Below are 22,406 nucleotides of genomic sequence, written 5' to 3' on the forward strand. Positions count from 1 at the left end.
TCTTTTTCGCAAGGTTCGGGGTTAAGATGCGCGCCTATGCTTAAAGGTTAAACAAATTAGGAAACAATTATGACAATGATAAGGCTTGCTTCAAACCGAGGAACCTTTTCATTTCAATCAGCAACCAAAGTGCGACTGGATCTCAACCCGTCGCTTTTAACAACCTCATTCCGACTAAAACCCTGATGACAGATGGCTGTTAATATGTCAAAAGTCAAATTGCTTCTCAGTTATGAAGGCCGCTCTGAAGTAACGTTTTAAAATATTACGTATGGGCACTTATTACAAGAGAACTCACTCGGCGGAACCACAAGATTCAGTTAATGGCTCTGAGCACTATGGAGCTTAACATCTGAGGTCATCAGTCCCCTAGACTTGGAACTACTTAAACCTAACTAACCGAAGGACATCACACACATCCACGCCCGAGGCAGGATTCGAACCTGCGACCGTAACAGCTGCGCGGTTCCGGACTGAAGCGCCTAGAACCGCTCGGTCACAGCTGCCGGCCACCAGATCCAGTTAAAAAGCCGGCCGCGGTGGCAGAGCGGTTCTAGGCGCTTCAGTCCGGAACCGCGCAGCTGTTACGGTCGCAGGTTCGAATCCTGCCTCGGGCGTGGATGTGTGTGATGTTCTTAGGTTAGTTAGGTTTAAGTAGTTCTGGGGGACTGATGACCTAAGATGATAAGTCCCATAGTGCTCAGAGCGATTTGAACCATTTTTGAACCAGTTAAAAATACATCAATGTCTTTCAAAGACAGGAACGCACAGCTTACTACAACAGGTAGTTCAAATCATCTCAAATACAATTACAGTCAAGGAATTAAACCGATTAATATCTAAATCTTGTTTAACGGCACCCTTTGTCTTGGTACAATTGTTCCGACTGTATTTAAGACCAGGAGCTGATTCATTAAAACATTAATGATAGGGTGTAAACTAGAAAGGAAGAACAATGTAATATCAGGAATTTTCAAACGGCAACTAGTGTCTAGTACAATACTACGGTCTATATTTACGACCAAAGAACCGACCGAGTAAACCTCTGAGGGTCGTTACAAACCAGAAAATAAGAAAGAAAGGAAATATAGTAACGGGGCAAATTTTTAAAAGACAACCAGTGTCTTAGTAGATTACTACGGCCTATATTTACGACCAAAGAGCCACCCGAGTAAAACTCTGACGGGCAGGTACAAACCAGGAAATAATTAAGAGGTCGGGTAGACAATGACACCAATCACCACGAGGATTACAGAACGTCACTCCCCTTTATCAGCAAGCAGCTCCATGGATCCATTTGCATCGCGGCGGTTGCTGAGTGGTGCCGAAGACAGCCAAGTAGAAGGGGTCAGCCAGGCCACAAGCGGTCGTCCGACACAAACGTCGCCCACCAACCGACGCGCGCTGCTTGTAGTCGACGCTCCCCCCAGTGAAGTACTCCGGTATCTTTATCTCTGCGCAGGACCTCCTTGCGCAGCTCGTGGCTTCGGCCGCTCGGACCTCGTGACCACCTCTTGTCACGACGCTACCGCCAATGCCCAAACTAGGTGCTTCCTGGCCTCGGGCCAGCGAAGCAAAGAGCTTCTGAGGACCAACACACAGATACCAACTCTTCCTCACAGATATTGGCAACGGGGCCGCAGGAGGGATAGTCGATGCTACCCTAGAGCTAGTGGCGCCAGACAGAACAGTCTACTAACTTAATGGCGCCACGGCTCAGTATTCTCAGGTCTATGGACCCTTGTTGATGTAAAAAAACTGGAACTTCCAAGTCAATACAATCTAAAGATGTGAACATTTATGCCACATGTTTTAAAACTCCCAGACTCACTTGCCGGCCTGGGTGACCGAGCGGTTCTTAGCGCTACAGTCTGGAACTGCGCGACCACTACGGTCGCAGGTTCGAATCCTGCCTCGGGCATGGATGTGTGTGATGTCCTTAGGTTAGTTAGGTTTAACTAGTTCTAAGTTATGGGGACTGATGACCTCAGAAGTTAATTCCCATATTGCTCAGAGGCATTTGAACCATTTTGAACCCAGACTCACTTATGAAAATCTGCAGAGTACTTCCTGTCGACCAACAATCATGAAATTTGGCATGAAGCAAGGTTTCATGGCACAACCAAAGGCAAAAAGTCGAAAACTGTAAATCTGCAGTTACGTTAAAAAATTTGTCGTTTATTATCAGATTGTCAATCTGTCCGTCCAACAGTCCGTCTGTTAAGACCCCTTGTTTCTCAGGAACGAGTGTACGTGTCAAGTTGAAATTTGTGTCACTTATTAAGTCGGTAGTCCCTTGGCCGTATAATAAACTTTAGCTTCTATGTCAATACAGGCCAAGGGACGGTCATTTATACCACAAGTTTTGATACTGGCAAACTGACTCATCTAAACCTGTATGGCACTTCCCGTGGATCTACAACGATGAAATTTGGCAAGAAGTATGGTTTCACAGTACAAATAACGGGAAAAAATCCGAAAATTGTTAATCTAAAAGTATATCACACGGAAAAATTTTTTCTTTTGTCATTTATTGTCCGACGTCAAACTTAAAATGAAACAATCAGTATATCTGCAGTCAAGGCTGCCAGGGTCGCAATGATAAAAGTCAAACATCAGGCAAGGAATGACTTTATTGCTACTATAAAGCGTTCCGGAATTATTCATCAGACATCCAGGAGCGATTACTGCAAATAGATATGGCGTTAAAATACTATTTGAAGAGTAGTCTGCAAATCTTTGTTTCACATACAACGCGTCATATGAGAAATAAAATCATTCCCTGCCTTATGTTTCACTTTTGCCACTGCGACCCAGTCATCCTGAATGGATAACTGCTGATTGTTATAATAATGTTCGCTCCCCACCTTCATGACTTAATGTCACATTTACATTACTGAAATTGGAACATTCTCTAAAATCTTGGAATTCCTGGGATAGATATCTTGCCAGTATCAATGTCGATAATAGGCAAAAATAGTCGAGATGGTCGATTCCCAGAATGGATACACATAATTAAATTTGTGCGGAACCCTCAGTGCGAAAGTACTATTCGCACTTGTCAGTTTTTTTGCATGGACGTGCATCTTGAACTTCTGTTTTTTTTTTTTTTTTTTTTTTTGTTAAGTAATGTTGTTCACAGCGATGGTGATAAATTGTGTTTAATGTCTTAGTAATTTCAATTCTTTTCGTTTTTTAATATTATCTGTTCATTAAATTGTAAATCGTATAGCAAATATTACAGAACTAATTAATAATAAACCTTAAATGTTGTGTTACATTCTTTTGATTTGAAAATTTCTCTAAAATGCTATTTTTGCGTGTTAGCCCGCATCACAGGTCTAGCGTAGAAGTCTATAGATATTGGATATGGCCGTGCTTCTTATTGGAATATACAGGTAAAAGCGCCATGATAGCGTAACGGGAGGATGGCATCTGTGTGACTGAGGAAAAAGCGGTGAGGAATGCCCGAAGAGCTACTGTAGAACGTGTAGTTACAGCAGCTAGCTCAAAAGTGATCTTTATTGCTCAGGCTGCAAATGTGATTTAGGACTCCAGCGCTGCTGGACCTAAAGTGCGTGAGGATGAATAACGTCGTCGTAATTCCTTCACAATTAGCATTCATTTGTCGAGAAATTTGTGAATTTGATTTTTGTTGTTCCATTACGGTAAAACGATATTACCTCGTAAATCGAAAAGCAGAGGACCGTTGCACAACCTTCCACGTATTTCACTCCGATTTAAGACCTCCTTGCCTGTTGGCGTGCACGATCACTTTGATTAGAAGGGTACGCGACACTTGAGGATATTGGCTGCGACAGGAAATCTGTCATCCTGCGTCAACACGTTTATTGCAGATACGTCTTTCACAGTCTTTTTATGCACATAAATGTCGCAGCCAGGCAGTCGCGCGTTTAATTTCGGATGAAATATGGAAACATTGCTCTGTTCAATTAAACCTCCCAACGAAAGGACAAACGTTACGAGAATATTCCTAAAGTACGTACTATCAACGGTAGCGCTGTAAACGATGGAAATTACTACCAAGCAAAAGAGACGATCTTACGTTTTACTTAAAAGAAAGAATTAAAAGAGAAGAAAGAAGGAAGGTTGGAGCTGAACATTTCGTCAACAGCGGAGTCCTCACAGGCCCTCGGCATTTCCTAAATGGTCAATGAAGAAGCGAATAGAGCATATTCAAGGCACCATCCCGACATTCCCCCAAGGTGATTTATGATACAGTGAAACACACCTCGTTAAGTAAAAAGAGTAAAATACCAAATTCCGTTACCAATTGTTTGACGGCCATACGCCGAATTTTTCTTTCCACTACACTTTTATCAGCGAACAGGTCTCCATACACGTTTTTCAACTGGTTTTATTTTCCTCTCACATAATTTTATTGAAGATAATTTTAGTAGCTTTAATGTCGTGATAGCTAAGTAAGCTACCGCTATTGACCTTGCAGTATATACTGTTCCTGCCAGTTTGAGTAGTACCGTTTTTCGTCAACAGGATTCGATATCAAGAATCATATGTCAGACACTAGGAATACATGTTGCATGGAGTGAACGTTAAGAAAACCATCACAGGTGTTATTTCAGCTGTTATTATGACACCCGGTGGAACACCTTTGCGATGCGTTAAGAACGTCGTCTTCGCTCCAAACCCCATCGTCCAACGTCACTGTCTTCTCCAGTTATGACTCTTGACGGAGAATGGGTTGCTATTTCTCCATAGATACTCGGACACCACTTTGGAAGTGTCCCTAGCAGGGTTCATCATAAAGCCGGAGAGAGTGTGTACACCCCACGTTAACGTTCACTGTTTTTGATCAGATTCTCGTCGCGTATTTGCCCTGACAGCGGAAGAATTTTTCACCACCTGTGTTTGGGCAGCGGGGGTGGAAGGGCTGGCGGCAGAAGTTCCTGAGTACCACACAACACAAAAGGAAGTACCTGAATCTCGGACACCTCGTTAGTGTCTCACAGAGTCGGGAGCAATATGATTTGTTTAGACAAGAGCAACATGATTTGTTTGTGGTGATCCGTTCACCCGACAGGACCGTGTGCTCGGCGACTACCTTGGTGTGATTCCAGAGAAGCGGGCACCCACGTTCTACGTTTTCATTCACTCTCATCATATCAGCATCACTAAAACGTCACAGCTTCCTTCTCCCGCTCATCGCTGTCACCTTTACTAACTGGTTCAAATGGCTCTGAGCACTATGGGACTTAACATCTGAGGTCATCAGCCCCAAGAACTTAGAACTACTTGAACGTAACTAACCAAAGACACATCCATGCCCGAGGCAGGACTCGAACCTGCGAGCGTAGCGGTGGCGCGGTTCCAGACTGAAGCGCCTAGAACCGCTCGGCCACAACGGCCGGCCCTTCACTAATTAATTGGGCTTAAAACCCCTTATTAGCACCAGCGAGTATAAACGTGTCTATCAGGAGTTCTTTCAGATTGTCATCATCAGATTTTACCGAGTCTGAAGTTCTCAGGGAAATTTAGAGTAATTTACGTGGCTGGCGGGTTCCACAACCTTGGGCTGATGTTGACATATAGGCCTTCACATTTTTTGTAATACAAAACAATTTACAACCACGTAAAAATCGTGAATGAAAGAAATGATCAAGATACATGTAGTATTGTTATTAATAGCAAAACTACCTGAATCTACAGATTAAACTAAATGTCAGTACCCAGATATGTGGGCCGGTCGGTGTGGCCGTGCGGTTCTAGGCGCTTCAGTCTGGAACCGCGTGACCGCTACGGTCGCAGGTTCGAATCCTGCCTCGGGCATGGATGTGTGTGATGTCCTTAGGTTAGTTAGGTTTAAGTAGTTCTAAGTTCCAGGGGACTGATGACCACAGATGTTAAGTCCCATAGTGCTCAGAGCCATTTTTGAACCAGATATGTGGTAAAAGACGTACTGTGTCACTGACTGCAGTTATGCTCATATAGATTTTAAGCATTAACAATAATAATGTCACACACCAACCACATCAGGTTACCGTTCTACAACACAAACAAGACGTTTTTAAACAAGTGTTAAAATGAATCGCGAACTGGCTGCAGCAGCTCACAAAAGACGAATATGTTATTATTCTTCACGCATTTGTGATACCGTGCAACAAGGTATTTTAAGTCCTTGAAATAAATTCCGCCGCTTTTGATTTCATCCACTTCAAGGGTGATGTTTCTCAATGCTTCACAGTCTCCAGTGTTGCCATATATGCCATTTCTTGAATTTTAGAGATGGCTGAGCCAAATGTTTAAGATCGGAGTTACAAGGGGCCGCACGGTTCGAAAAGTTTCGTTTCAATGCTCGCAATTTGCTGGACAGTCCAAGTAGCTGCGTGTCGACGTACTTGAAAACAATTCCGAACGTCACCTTTTCACTTCGTAGTTTCTGAGTGATTCGTTTCAGCATTCATGCGTTGTGGTTTCCATAGTGAGGTAACCCGTAAACTGTTACCGACGTGGTCAGATTCTCGACTGTCCGAGAGACCTATCGATTTTTATTTCCGTCAGTTTCAGTTATTTCTCGAAATATAATTTTTGGCAGTTCTGTATCACGCACAGGCCGTCGCGAAAACCGTCAAAATACATATCAAGAACTAAAAATAAACTTGCAAATAACGCATTTTATCAAGCAAATGTCTTAGCAGTGAAAGAAGTTGCAAAACAATGAAAATAATGACATCTTTCATGCCCTTATGGAATCAAATCGTTCGTGAAACCGTCACTAGATAATGACATCTATGTTACTGTGTTGTAATGCATTGTAGCGAGACATTTACATTCCAGCATGCTTTTACTACTGTTGATAGAACTGCCCAAACCGAAAACAAAGAAGTAACATTAGTGCTATGGAAACATTAACATTAAGTCTCGATTAATGACTCGTCAGTGCGTAATAGAGAGATACAGAGACAGGGATTTGAGAGCGAAGCTTTAGTTGTCTGCTGAATCCTATTCGTTGTAAGCACCAAATCGTGAGAATCACATCGAGGTTAGTACGACTCCTTGTGCCTCAGATGGGAGGCTCGTACTTAGCACGAGCCACGTCACCAAACTCTGCTACGTGGAGCTAACCGGCATTTCAAGGTGCAGCCTTAAGCCAAGCTAATAGCTCCTACTTGGTTTGAAAAACGTTAAATAATATCAAGAGTTCTACCTAATCTGACTGTCATAATAAAAATCCATGTGCAAAACATCCGAAACGCTTCCTGTTGCTTTAAATTCTGTAATACATACTGAAAAATATATTTTGAGGCCACTACATTCCGTTGGAGCGCATTGCAAACATCCACTCACCTTGTGGTGAATCACTTCTCAGATGCACGCCTCCTTGAAGTCACTGAAATGCAGCTCTCAGCCAGAGAAAGCTATAGGAAAACAGCTGTATACTTCGTAGCCCCAAGTTGCACTAAATTTGTTTTGTCGGTGGAAGCAACAGGTAAATGAAAGTATTTGCGTGCGTAAAATTTCACTCTGTTACTGTAAGCTTGCATACACAATCCGTTACGAAGTCTTGCTGTAAACTGCACTTAGTCTGAAAAGTTCACATGCACGCCTCATTTATAATCGTATCCAGTTTACGTTAATTATGAACTACCCTTCACAGAAAGTTTACAAATGGATTGTTTCTTTCAGAACTGCTCGTTCACATGTTGCTAGTATCAGTCTCAAGGAACAAATGGTTCAGGTTCGCCAGTAAGCAACACGCCACACGGTATTTAGATATTTTAAACGTCACGAAAAGTACTGAATTTCATCCTGTGCATTAATTCGAATTCTCTTCTCAAACATTTTAGTACCGAAATCTGTCAATATTAATAATTTTCAATGGAGTACATACCAACAGGTCTGATCACTAAGAGATCCAAACCCCGACTCAACTCCACTCTCTACACAAAAAACCTTTCAGTTCCCAAAAGCCGCGCGAATATGGTAATTTCTAATTGGCAGAGAAACGTCGCAGACAATGGAAAAGCAGCACCCAACCCGCTCAATCCCGCGGATATATACACAACCAATCAAAATTCGTCACTGAATCAGGACTGTAAATTGCCATAAATAAACTCTGAAAACCCACAAATATAAAATTAATTCCTTTTTAACAAAACTGTTTTACTGAAATCATAATATCACTTCCGTAGTGTGATAAACTGACAAAGTAGTTTATACCAAATTCCCCGGTACAAACGACTAACATACACGTCATTCTCGAACATCCCTCACGTAACCAATTACTTCACTGTATAGTGTAAAAACTTTACATAAAATAGTATTTCACATTGACACCTTCATTCAGTCCCTAACTAAACACAGTAAGAGTAGTAATTAATAAACAATTAGAAAATTAGACTAAAAAACGGAAATAAAGTTGACAGTATTTGGCTGCAGCGCAAACAGTGTCCGTCAGTTACTGACCTCTATCATATCGCGTAGAAACTACATGCACTCGAGCCATCTGATGCCACCTGTCTAGCGCTTGACTCACACTGCACGCCTGTACACAGATCTCCCATCTCAATAGCGACGACGCTTCGTACACCTCAAAAGTTGTTGTGTTCCATTCTGTGAAACCCACCAACGGTATGCCTTTTTTTAACCCGGTACACAGTTACTGCTTTTTTTCTGATGTTTACTTACACCTTTTTTCAGATTGGCTCTATTTGAATAACGACACTGCATGAAATGTTGTTTAGGCTGCACACTCACGGAAAAAGCCTATTTTTCATCGCCAGCGTCGTTGTGGACGTAAGCATCGAGAAATCGGATCACTGAACGTAATTCACACACGGCGTGCAACAGTCTCAGCCATTTTCACACGATAGCAAAGAGCCCACGAAGGCAGTGAGATGACCGTAGGCTGCAAGCGCAACTGCATACCAGGCACGATATACGAGGTGCATTCAAGTTCTAAGGCCTCCGATTTTTTTTCTCCGGACTGGAAAGAGATAGAAACATGCGCATTGTTTTAAAATGAGGCCGCGTTCATTGTCAATACGTCCCAGAGATGGCAGCACTGTACGGCAGATGGAATTTTACCACCAGCGGCGAGAATGAGAACTGTTTTAAATACTTAAAATGGCGACGTTTTCCTTACTTGAACAGCGTGCAATCATTCGTTTTCTGAATTTGCGTGGTGTGAAACCAATTGAAATTCATCGACAGTTGAAGGAGACATGTGGTGATGGAGTTATGGATGTGTCGAAAGTGCGTTCGTGGGTGCGACAGTTTAATGAAGGCAGAACATCGTGTGACAACAAACCGAAACAACCTCGGGCTCGCACAAGCCGGTCTGACGACACGATCGAGAAAGTGGAGAGAATTGTTTTGGGGGATCGCCGAATGACTGTTGAACAGATCGCCTCCAGAGTTGGCATTTCTGTGGGTTCTGTGCACACAATCCTGCCTGAAGACCTGAAAATGCGAAAAGTGTCATCCAGGTGGGTGCCACGAATGCTGACTGACGACCACACGGCTGCCCGTGTGGCATGTTGCCAAGCAATGTTGACGTGCATTGACAGCATGAATGGGACTTTCTTTTCGTCGGTTGTGACAATGGATGAGACGTGGATGCCATTTTTCAATCCAGAAACAAAGCGCCAGTCAGCTCATTGGAAGTACACAGATTCATTGCCTCCAAAAAAATTTCGGGTAACCGCCAGTGCTGAAAAACTGATTGTGTCCATGTTCTGGGACAGCGAGGGCGTAATCCTTACCCATTGCGTTCCAAAGGGCACTACGGTAACAGGTGCATCCTACGAAAATGTTTTGAAGAACAAATTCCTTCCTGCACTGCAACAAAAACGTCCGGGAAGGGCTGCGCGTGTGCTGTTTCACCAAGACAACGCACCCGCACATCGAGCTAACGTTACGCAACAGTTTCTTCGTGATAACAACTTTGAAGTGATTCCTCATGCTCCCTACTCACCTGACCTGGCTCCTAGTGACTTTTGGCTTTTTTCAACAACGAAAGACACTCTCCGTGGCCGCACATTCACCAGCCGTGCTGCTATTGCCTCAGCGATTTTCCAGTGGTCAAAACAGACTCCTAAAGAAGCCTTCGCCGCTGTCATGGAATCATGGCGTCAGCGTTGTGAAAAATGTGTACGTCTACAGGGCGATTACGTCGAGAAGTAACGCCAGTTTCATCGATTTCGGGTGAGTAGTTAATCAGAAAAAAAATCGGAGGCCTTAGAACTTGAATGCACCTCGTACACTCATATTCAAATCTCGAGACGCGCCTTGTAGAAGACGATTTCGAAACTTCCGCGAATGATATCGTGTAAAGGTGAAATATGGACAAAATGCTCTTATTCACTTAGGATGTTATCTTCAGTGATCAAAATACATCTTTGGCAAGATTTGTTTAGCTGCTGGAAACTGTGAGAGAAGTGAGCTATTGGTAGAATCGAAACATCGACATTGTTTGTCCCTAGATGTCAGTGGAAATCAGTATGCGCGGTACCAACACTAGTGGTAACAGTTATCAGACAAGTTCGATCTCAGTCACGCTTCAATAAAATCCTCAGCAGTTTCTGTTCGTGTTTCCTCCTCGGGGTTTGTGTATAATCGGCAGGAAACCGTCAATGAAATGGTGAACAAACACCAGTAGGAGACAATGCAGGAAGGGCGTTGTGTATCACCAGGAGGAGTGTCCCTACACTGTGGTAATTCTCAATACAGTACGAGTCGAGAAACGTTGTTGGGTGGTCTCGCTACTGCGTCCTGTGCAGGCCCTTTCGTGCCTGCATAGTTACTTCAACCTATTACCTGGTTACTCTAGTAAGGCCTTCGTCTCCCTCTACAGTTTTTACTATCTACATTTCCTCCATTACCAAACTGACGGTTCCGAGAACGTGTTCTATCAACCGATCGCTTGTTTAGTCAAATTGTAGCGCAAATTTCTATTGTTTCCAAATTTGATTCAGTATCTACACATAAGATACCAGATCTACCCAACTAAACTTCAACATTCTACTGCAGTACCACTCGTCTTGCCTGAATTCCTAATCGTCCACATTTCACTTCCTTACAGCTGAGCGCTCCACAGAAATACGCACAGAAAAAGACTCGCTAACTCTAAAATTTTTATCCGATGTTAAACATTCCTTTTTGTCAGAAGCAGTTTTCTTGCTATTGCCAGTCTGCATTTTTATATCCTCTCTACTTCGGCTATCGTCAGTTATCTTACTACCCAGGTAGCTAAATTCATATACTGCATACCATTTTTCATTTCGTGATATAACTTCCTCACCATCAGCTGGCTTAATTCTGGTATGTTTTATTACTCTTGTTTTAGTTTCATCGATGTATTCTTATAGCCTTTTTTCAAGACATTATACATTACGTTCAACAGATCTTCCAAGTCCTTTGCCGTCCCTGACATGATTACGTCGTCATCGGCAAACCGCAGAGCTTTTATTTCTTTTTGACTTTTTGAATTTCTCCGTGGTGTCCTTTACTTCAAAATGGTTCACATGGCTCTGAGCACTATGGGACTTAACGTCTGAGGTCATCAGTCCCCTAGAACACAGAACTACTTAAACCTAACTAACCTAAGGACATGGCACATATTCATGCCCGAGGCAGGATTCGAACCTGCGACCGTAGCGGTCGCGCGGTTCCAGACTGTAGCGCCTAGAACCGCTCGGCCACTCCGGCCGGCTGTCCTTTACTTTTTGTTCAATATACAGATTGAATTTCATTGGGGATAGGTTACAACCTAGTCTCATTCTCTTCTCAAATGTCACTACTCCTTCATGTCCTTCGACTCTTGCAGCTGTAGTCTTTTTCAAGTTGTAGATAACGTTTTGCTCCCTGTATTTTATCCCTGCTTCCTTAATATTTTCAAAGAGTGTATTCGACTCAAAGTTGTCAAACGGGTTCTCCAAATCCAAGTCTACAAATGGTGAAAATGTAGATTTGCCTTTCTTCAATGTTTGCCGGACTGGAGTCCGTAGATCATGCACATCTCTAAGCGAATATAGAGAGGTGAGATGGGAAGGGGGGGGGGGGGGGTCGGACGGATAGAGCGATAAAATTTGAAACTATCGACGATCGAAATACGTACCACCACTTAACTTCGACAGCTTCATTTCTGTCACTACGACTATGCTACTTCACACATTACGAGATTAGCGCTCTTGACAGGAAAGATGTCGCGGGTAAACGGTGCAGCCGGTCATACGATCTCGTCTCTGCAGAACAGATTTGACCTCTCTGGAGATTTTAAAACTGCACTCACTCCGCTGCAGAGTGGAAGGATCATCCTGAAAATGTATCACCTATTCCAACAAACACGCGACGTAACGACCACGGCGGAAAAATTTGAGGAATACGGTTTACTTCTAGATATTTTAAGGTTGTTACTGCTTGCTGTGATATGTCGCCAAGATTATAATCGGTCTACCCGAAGGGGCCATATGCCGCTTTTCCAGTGTCCCTCAATGGGCATGCACTCATCTCTAGTATTTGTCGCCATTGATAACCCACTACTCAAATTTGGCATTAATTTTTTGGGTGTAGTACTTTCCCTTCACTTGCTTCTTTTGAACATATACTTTATCACGCGTGAAGCTACTTGCAGATGAGAGTGCATTGCTTCAAGTTGCAAGACAATAAGCAACGCACGTGCATCGATAAGCCTCCTGGAGGACGAATGGTGCACGATACTAATGCTGCGAATGCGTAATACAAACAGCACCTCTGCTGAACTTGTCTGGCGTCTTCGTGACCACAGCACACGTCTCAGGCCATGTACATCTATTGCCACTGAGGGTCTCTTCGTTAAACGGATACCATATCATTTGTTACTCTCATATTATTAAGTTTGTTTCAATTTTCGCTACGGAAGACACGGCAGGTAATGAGTTTTCCCAACCTTTTGTTAGTGGACAACAAGTGAAAAAAAAAAAAGGTTCAAATGGCTCTGAGCACTATGGGACTTAACTGCTGAGGTCATCAGTCCCCTAAAATTTAGAACTACTTAAACCTAGCTAACCTAAAGACATCGCACACATCCATGCCCGAGGCAGGATTCGAACCTGCGACCGTAGCGGTCGCGCGGTTCCAGACTGAAGCGCCTAGAACCGCTTGGCCACTCCGGCTGGCTCAACAAGTGAAGTCATTATTTTATTTTTGTACTTTCCTAATTAATATAGAGATAAAGAAATATCAGTACAACTGAAGCGGACCTCTCTAAGTTAATTATCAAGCCTCTCAGCTGCGGATGTCCTACGTACTAAATCTTTATATTATCCCTTTACTTCTCGACCTAAATCAGATTTGTCACACAGTATGCTGAGCTTTTTTTTAGAAATTTCTTTACGATACAAGCGGTTGTCCTGCTTATTGACTCACCAAATCGTCTGCCACATCGAACTTACTGTCCTCTCAGTAATTTATCATTCTTACGAGTACTGCAGTTCTGGGTTACTGAAACTCCGGCTTCCGCAAGACACAATGTACTTCAGTTTGGTAGTTTGTGTCCAAAGGTGATTCGACATTTGTCTATCATCTTCAGTGGATTTTGTTTTATTTCTGAGGCTACATTAACAGTGAAAATGAATGTGTACATGTTGGTTTGCTTTTATGCGTTTCTATGACTTGACAGCATCAGATATTTTCCGTTCTATTATAGAGGGTGTCTGTCCTAAGAATCGTCAGATGAATTTTTTCTGGTGTTACAGTAGATATTTAGAATTTCGTTTTTGTATTGCGTAGCTGGAGTTGGCCCTAACAAATAGTGCTCATCACATGTTTCATGTGACGCCCATTGTCGACGGAGAGCGTCGGTTTGTTTCTCGTCAAAGCGATTTTTAAATCGGAACTTTACGTGCCCATTAGATGGAGCGCTCCAAAATTAGCCTACTACGGTATTCGTACTATTGATACGTATTACCAGGGCAGTAAAACAAGAAAAGAATGAACAGGACTCCAGCAGCCATAGGACTGTCCGCCGCTGCTGGATTACTGTTTGTTATTCGTGTTTTACTGCCCCTGTTAACACGTATCAATGATACGAATGTCGTACTAGACTCATTTGCGAACGCTATATGGAATGAGCGCGCAAAATTCCGATTTAAAAACAATTTTGTTTGTAATAGGGAACAATCCGACGCTTTCTGTTGATACTGAGAATCGCAGGAAAGATATGATGAGTAGTATTTATTTAGGTTGACTCCAGCTACACATTGCATAAACGTAAATGCAAATATCTATCCAAACGCCAGACAAAATGCGCTTGACGACTTTTATCTCTGGTGTATTTTCTTTGCTGGTTGTACTTATATACATTGCTTTTCAGACCTTCCTCACTTCACTCTCATCTTGTTTCAGAAATTTTCATAGAATAAAATGAGATTTCGGGAAGACTCAAGTCGGCACACTCATTGAGAGATTACGCCACGTGGGACACAAAGAAATTCGTCTGTCGACTCTTCTAGGGACATGCTACGGTACTGTAGCGCACGAATGTCATTGTGCACCAAAACTGCTGATATGTAGCTGCAAATAAGCAAACCATAAATTCCATAACTTTATTTTCTCGATCTCATAATTCAGAATTGATGGTTATCACTAGTAGTTTTCTCTACAGAGGTGTCCTTGCAAATATAGCTTTTACTCAAGTGTTCAGAGGTTTTTCGTGGCTATTTCTAGTTTAATTTTGTGTCGTTTACATTACTGCCATTAGAGGTTTATGTAGGTATAATGTGCAACTAATTGCTTTTCGAATTTGATAGGATTTATTGTGCTATTAATAAGACTCTGAGCAACTGCAGGCTCAACATCAAATTGAGGTGTTACAGGAACATTATTTTCTGGGCCATGTGCAGTTAGACGTTAGGGTCTTTGTGGTGACGGAAACAACGGGAATTTAGTTAACAAAATGTTTACGAAACTGAATGGTTGTTATGTTAGCACAGTTTCCATATTTCCGCCAGTACCACGTCTAGCTGCCCATGATCCATACTATAATCTTGTTGTAACACCCTACCTAATGTTGAGCCTATCGTGGTCCGAAAACTAGTTAAAGGTACAATAATGTATCTAACTCAAAAGGTGTCGTACCAAATTCAAAAGGTGTCTGGTTGCACATTATACTTACATAAACCAGTAATTTAAATGGCAGATGCAGTTCGTCACGCACAATGGGTACAACGAATGTTAGCAGCACTTGGTAACGTAGACGTGTGTGTGTGTGTGTGCTGTGTTGCAGGGCATGCGCTACCTGCACACGACGCCGGTGCGCGTGCACGGCTACCTCACGTCGCGGAACTGCATCATCGACGCGCGCTGGGTGCTGAAGGTCACCGACTACGGGCTGCCCGCCTTCTACGAGGCGCAGAACATCCCGCCACCCTGCAAGTCCGCAAGGGGTCAGTCTTGCCTCGCATCTCTCTGATCTTTCCACGCCCTGTAACTCCACAGCTCGATAGTTTATACGCAGTGGTGGGTCCTACACGTGTGCTATACTGGAGTGATGCGTGTCCACTACTTTGCAGGAACATGGCTCTGCCGAGTAGTCTTTCCACGTAACAGCGCTGTCAGAAATTTTACGCCAAACCCATAATCTCTCCATCCATTCAGCTCACTAACACATAAGAAAATATATTAGACCAACCACCGTCTGGAAACTCCTCAGGCGCCACCATCTACCAACCATCCAAGGAACAGACAGCAGTTAAAATTACTAAGAATCCCTGCATGAAGATTATATTCCTCCCGCGTCCTCCACACCTACAAAAGCCCAATCCAGTACATTCTTATCATTGTCAACGTAGCTTAGCTCTTGATACCTAAATTTTATTACTCTTCATAGTTCTTTGAGAACCATGGACTCTACCACACCTTTAGTATCCATCATCTCTGTCCTTACAGGCATCCTGTACTAAAAGTGCGCGTCATTTATGACGGCGGCCAAGTTTAGGTTCGTTCTGCGCATCTGAAGTCACAAAACACAGTCAGCCAAAGAAAAGAGAACGACGTTGCCAGAGCCCGACTGCAGTGCAGAGCACGGACGAGTGTCTTCAGTTTTAGAAACGTTCTGTCATAAATAAAATAATTGAACAAAAGCAATGTCTTGACAGCAGACTTTCTTTTATAGAAAGTTTGGAAAAATCATTCCTTATACCAATTGCTTCTATTAATTAATTAAACCAAACAAGCAATAAGCCTCCTAATTCAGGCGATAGCAAGGAAAGGTGTTTGTTATTATTCTCACTAACCGCTTTTTCGCAATAAAGAACAGCGGTAATTGTTTATTTCCTATTGTACTTCGACGAAACGTGACTAATTCATAATCATACAAACAGTGTTTGTCGGTATTTTGCGTGATATTTTACAGTCCTTCAGGAGATGTGGTGAATAACGAGCTGCGATAGAGTAAAGGTTAAAGTGTATCGCTGCTAAGCGAAAGGTTCTGAGTTCGAACCTTGATCGGCGTTTAAAATTTTCTGTATTTAAAAACAATATCGAAGTGTCTTACTTCATGAATTTTATACGTTTGAATGTAATTTTTTGAAATTTCTAGTAGCCGCTAAAATCGACCATATGGAAAGTGTACGCTAAGGACTTTTACCTCTGCAAACTCTTCAAAATTTCGTGCAATGGTTTACTACATCTAATGCTGCACAATAACTGCGTTGAACATCGAAACAAAATTAAGTCCTTTATGGGGGGAAGGTATCAGTCAAAAAGATGTGTAAAAATCAAATTTTTGGGCCAAATAGTTTTTGTGAAATCGAATGATAAAGTGTGTCAAAGCAGTCGAAACACCATGTGTCTGCACAGGCGAGCAGTGCAATGATGACAAAATCGCGCACATCGCGGAAGACGGGGAGCACGTCTCTGTAGCAGCGAAAGGGTTAATGCGGCCGTGGTGGCTTTACTTCATAAACTGTGCGCTCCCCCCTAAACGTAAGTTTGCGAACTATACTATACTATGACGTTGCTTCTCTTGGCGCGTACAACTGGCAACGCAGCAATCTCCCGCGTCTGGACGGGCATGCGCGAACCGCCAAGATAAAAGAATTGAACTATAGTTAGTTAAAGTTTGCCCTATCTTCAAATAACTTGAACATTTTCTCAGATCCTGTACATCATGTACGCTTAAAAATCAAAACCCCACTATCTCTCCAATTCCTGACTGCTGCTGGGTCTATACCAACATGCTACAACCCCTCCTTCCACCTCCACACTATCCATGTCCTTCACCAAAGAAACTTGACAGGTCACTTCTCCCTAACACAGAACTCCGTGCTGACGTTTATACATCTATCAGTTATATCTATCGCTCCCCTTCCCCATATTAAAGCTCCAAAACCCACTCCACCAGTTTCCTGACCACTGTCACCTCACCCATGTTTCTTGCTGTTCAACCTAGTGATCAGATACTTCTTAGCTCAATATCGACCCCCCTCCCAGACGTAATGATCCATTTGTATTCCCATTCATGCCTCCACACTACTTTCCTACCCTTATATGCTAGGAGACGACCTCCATGGACTTGTAAGAAATGATGCGGTCACCTAAATCATAGCTGCAGCAACACAGTCGCCATCTGTGTTTCTTACAACTACGTTACTAAAAGGAATAGTCTTCTATTCTATTTTAATCCTTTTCAGTATGACTAGTGCCACGCTCCCTAACGCAACAGCTTAGTCGATGGGGGATAGGCAGTATCCACAGCAGATGTGTATAAAATCCCATCCAACTGCCGTCAAGTGTACATAGGAACTAACCCGACTTAAAAGCACTACAGTAATTGTAATCTGTGTAAGACCGATAACTTGGCAGTAATCGACCATGCACTGGGACTAACATACCACGAAATTTGTTCCTTTGATACTAAGGTTTTATCAACATCTAGTCATTACTATACTAGGACGTACAAGGACGCCATAGAAATTCAATTACTTCAAAAACATCCTGGCAGATTAAAACTGTGTGCCCGACCGAGACTCGAACTTGGGACCTTTGCCTTTCGCGGGCAAGTGCTCTACCAACTGAGCTACCGAAGCACGTGCTTCGGTAGCTCAGTTGGTAGAGCACTTGCCCGCGAAAGGCAAGGGTCCCGAGTTCGAGTCTCGGTCGGGCACACAGTTTTAATCTGCCAGGAAGTTTCATCAGCGCACACTCCGCTGCAGAGTGAAAATCTCATTCTGGAGACTTCAAAAACAATTTAACATAAAATAAGGAGAAGTGAAATTAAAGAAGTTGTGTAGACCTTAGTGCTAAATTAAGGGGATAGCACCATAATACACACCGGCGCGACTCTGGTATCTTGAGTAGCGTTTGATGACGTAACGAACTGACCGTTGCGTGGATAAGTGTAAAGCAATTGGGGCTGTTAAGCTTCTTTAAGTCTGAATCTGTTATCTGAGTCTTTACAGCCCTTGATGATTTCTCCAGCATTGTGAGATGAAATCGTAGACAGAGAATTATTGCCTTGGACCATGACGTAATGCCTGTAAAACAAAAATCACCAAAGACATTGATTTATTGTTCAGATTTATTCTTATTAAATGAATGACTCAGCGATCTCAAAAAAAAAAAAAAAAAAAAAAAAAAAACGGCGAGACTACAGTAGTTCCGTTGAAAAGTTTATTTCTAACTTTCGAATCGTAGTTTTTTTCCTGCTGTCTCAATTCTCGTGATGCATTGTGTATTATATATTACATACTATGTGTACATTTCAGCACTTTGAAGTGTAGCTTTTCTCAAAAGAAGGAAGGAAATTTACCATGGCCTGTCGATCTACCATTTCAAATTCTGCCGCGGTGTCACGTAAGTTCTAAATAACGAGGCAGGTACTGTACTTCCCCTCAGTGTTTTTCTTCATATTCTGTTCATTAGGCAGCCGTTCTCTTTTTTTTCTAAAGTTTCATTGCAAAAACACCAATAAGCGCATTATCACTGCATCGCTTTGTTATTTTCAAGTATACTCGAAAGCTGTAAACATTAGGACATACGTTGATCAGCCAGAACATTATGAATACTGCTCTACTATCGATATAAACCCGTTCAAGCGGTAGCAGCGTCACCTGGCGAGGAATAACTGCTAGTCAGACACACGCAAGTTGCGTGTAGTATCAGTGAGCGTGCTGTCCGTGTGGGGAGTAGGGAAGGCGCGCGATCTGAGTTTGACCCAGGGCAGATTGTGATGTTCCGGACGCTCGGCACGAGCATTTCGGAAACCACACGACTTGTCGGGTGTTCAAGGAGTGCTGTGGTGAGCATCTGCAAAACCAAGGTGAATACACGTCGAGCCGTCGTGGGGTTGGGCCACCACCCTCATTACAGACATGGTAGGCTGGGCAGACTGGTAAAACAGGACAGGCGGCTAACTGTGGCGGAACCAACATCAAACGTTAATGCTAGGCAGAGTACAAGTGTGTCTGAACACACACTGCGCCGAACACTCCCAATGGTGAGCCTCCGCAGCCGAAGACCCATGCATGTACCAATGTTAACACCACGACATCGGCAGCTACGAGTGAAAAGTGACTGTCGTCGCTGGATGTTGGCAGCATTACTATGGGAGGGTGAGGATCAGTCTTCCTGGGAACAGCTCCTTAAACGTGTACTGAGGGGCGGAGACAAGCTGGCGGCGGCTACTTTATGCTCTGGGGACCATTCACGTGGGCATCCATGGGTCCAGTGCAGCTCGTCCAAGGCCATTGAGTATCGTCCATTGGTTGCAGACCACGTACACCCCTTTATGACGATAACGTTTCCCGACGGCAGTGGCAGTTTTCAACAACATAATGCGCCACGTCACAAGACCAGGAGTCTGATGGAGTGGTTCAAGAAACACAGTAGCGAGTTCCAGTTGATGTGCTGGCCTCTCAACTCACCACACCTGAACCTGATGGAACACATCTGGGATGTGATTGAATGTGGCGTCAGAGCTCATTGCCCCCCTTCCCGGAATTTACGGGATTCAGGTGGCTTGTGTGTGCAGATAAGGTTCCAACTCCCTCCAGCGACCTATGAAGTCCTCATTGCTTGCATGCCACGATGCGTCACTGCTGTTAAGCGGGGCTAAAGTGGACATACCGTCTATTAGGTAGGTCATAAGGCTCTAACGGATCAGTGAAGTTCAAAATTTTAAAAAAATCTGACTCGTTGGGTACTATAAATATCGTTTTTGGTTATTAGGCCAGTACATGAATTCACAGCTAATATCGTTTCTCGCTTCTCAATCACCACAGTTCAGGGTCTGCCGAGCCCCCCTCTTGGAGACTCCTGGAGTCCATAGCTTCAATGACAACCATCAGCCATCTTCTATACCACGTTTCCTTTATCCATTTGAGAACCATCACAATACATTCATTGGCCATCTATTACCAGCAGTATGTTCTAAATGACCATACTATAGGAACCTTGTCCTCAATAGCTTCCATTATGCTCTCTTCCACTTCCGCCATTTTTCTAATTTCTTCACTTTGGATCTGGTCTAATCTTGAGACTACAGCACTTGGTCTCCAGTAATCCATTTCTACAGATAACAGTTGATCTTTTCCTATATTTTTGTTTCCGAAACTGCCCTGACCCCTACACTATCTGATCAAAATTATCCTCACACCTATTAGTGAATGGTAATATGTGGTTTCTTTATCCTTCGCCTTTATAACGGCTTGAGCTCTGCTGGGGATAGTTTCAATGAGATATTTCAATTTCTGTGCAGGAATAGCAGCCCATTTTCCCTGAAGAACCGAAACGACAGAAGGTAGTCATGTTGGATGCGGGGGTCTGGTGCGAGTTCTATTTCTAACTCTTCCCAAGAGTGTCCCATTGGGTTCATGTCGGGAGTTTGGGCAGGCTACTCTATTTGAGGAACGTTATTTCCACAAACCATTGTCCCACGGATGTTGCTTTATGTCTGGGAACAATATCATGCTGATACCAACTTTCATCACCAAGCGAGGTGGCGCTGTCGCTAGACACTGGACTTGCATTCGGGAGGACGACAGTTCAATCCCGCGTCCAGCCATCCTGATTTAGGTTTTCCGTGATTTCCCTAAATCGGTCCAGGCAAATGCCGGGATGGTTTCTTTGAAAGGGCACAGCTGACTTGCTTCCCCGTCCTTCTCTAATCCGATGAGACCGATGACCTCGCTGCCCGGTCTCCTTCCCCAAACAACCCAACCCAACCCCAACATTCATCATCTTCGAACTGTTCCTCTACTGAACACATTAGGCTGTTCTGTAAGCTGTGTTCATATCCCTCCGCATTTAGTGTTTTCTTTAGCGGTGTTGTGGTATCAGATTCCAAATGTGGCGTGAAGACACCAAATGTAGTGGATGGTTGCCAGGAGGTGCTGTATTAAAACTCGGCGAGAACTTTCCAAATGATTTATTTGTTTCCGTTACAATGCTCTGTTCACCCTGGTCCGTGTCACAGGGCCCAGCAATGCTGAGGCCACTGCCCCAGCGACACAGTGCAACGCACTGTGTTGTGCCGGCCTTGTACGCCAGTGGAGTTGCGTCGTCGTCAAGATGCTGCAGTTGACTCGGCGGTCTGCGTCCCTGCTGACTCGGCGCCACTCTGTGTGAGCTGCAGGCGGCCAGCTACATCCTTCTCCTCGCTGGCGTGGCTAAGATCGCGGAGACCAACAAGCGCCCACTATCCGGCGTCCGTATCTGCGGCCCTCGCCTCGGCAGTCTCCGGCGTGTGTCGGGAGACGAGACGACTGCCTGCAGTAGCGAGCCAAAGAGTGGCCCGCCCTGGCTGGCTGCGGACCCCGCGTGGGCCTCAGAGGGTCGAACCAACGACCCGCCATGGACTGGGATGCTGTCGCCCCGTCTGTTGCTGCGTGTAGTCCGGTGGTGTGACACACCCCGCTCGCTGTCCAGGAGAGCTGCCACACTTGAATGAATCTCGTTAGAAAACGACACCTATTTATACTCAGCTGTGCGCCTCTGTTTTGCTAACGCGTCGCTTTGCATCACATATGCATAACACTTAGGTTGGCCAGTCGCCCTTTCTTGCGCCATGGAAACTGCTGTGTGCGCCCTCTCCTGCAGTTCTATGCCCCTGTGGCCTCTATTTGCCTTCAGAACTGCTGGTATGCGTAACTTACTGCAATCCGGACTGCACCTGGCTGTAACTCGTGCTCCAAATATTGCACAAAACTAACTTTCCCTACCCCAAATGGTGGTTCCGCTACAGCGGATTAGGGGTACAACACATAACGACGAGAAAACATCCAATACCGTAACAAAAACGCCTCACTGTTAGTGATACACACAGTCTCCAGTCTCGCGAAGTTCACGCCATTCCATCGGATTGCCACAGGGTGTAGCGTGATTCATCACTCCAAATCACTCGCTTCCAATCATCCACTGCACAGTGGTGTCGGTCTTTACACCACTTC

At 43.8% G+C, this 22,406-nt stretch overlaps 1 protein-coding gene across 1 annotated transcript in view; it reads left to right on the top strand.

Moving 5' to 3' along the window:
• The window catches only part of LOC126235320 (retinal guanylyl cyclase 2), a 456,575-nt gene that overhangs the window by 241,969 nt on the left and 192,200 nt on the right, over nt 1-22,406 (top strand). Inside the window, exon 6 of the mRNA XM_049944043.1 lies at nt 15,245-15,404. Within this exon, the coding sequence (XP_049800000.1) occupies nt 15,245-15,404 (160 nt within the window). The remainder of the gene's footprint in view (nt 1-15,244; nt 15,405-22,406) is intronic.

This window comes from Schistocerca nitens, chromosome 2, assembly GCF_023898315.1.
Source record: "Schistocerca nitens isolate TAMUIC-IGC-003100 chromosome 2, iqSchNite1.1, whole genome shotgun sequence".
NCBI lineage: Eukaryota > Metazoa > Arthropoda > Insecta > Orthoptera > Acrididae > Schistocerca > Schistocerca nitens.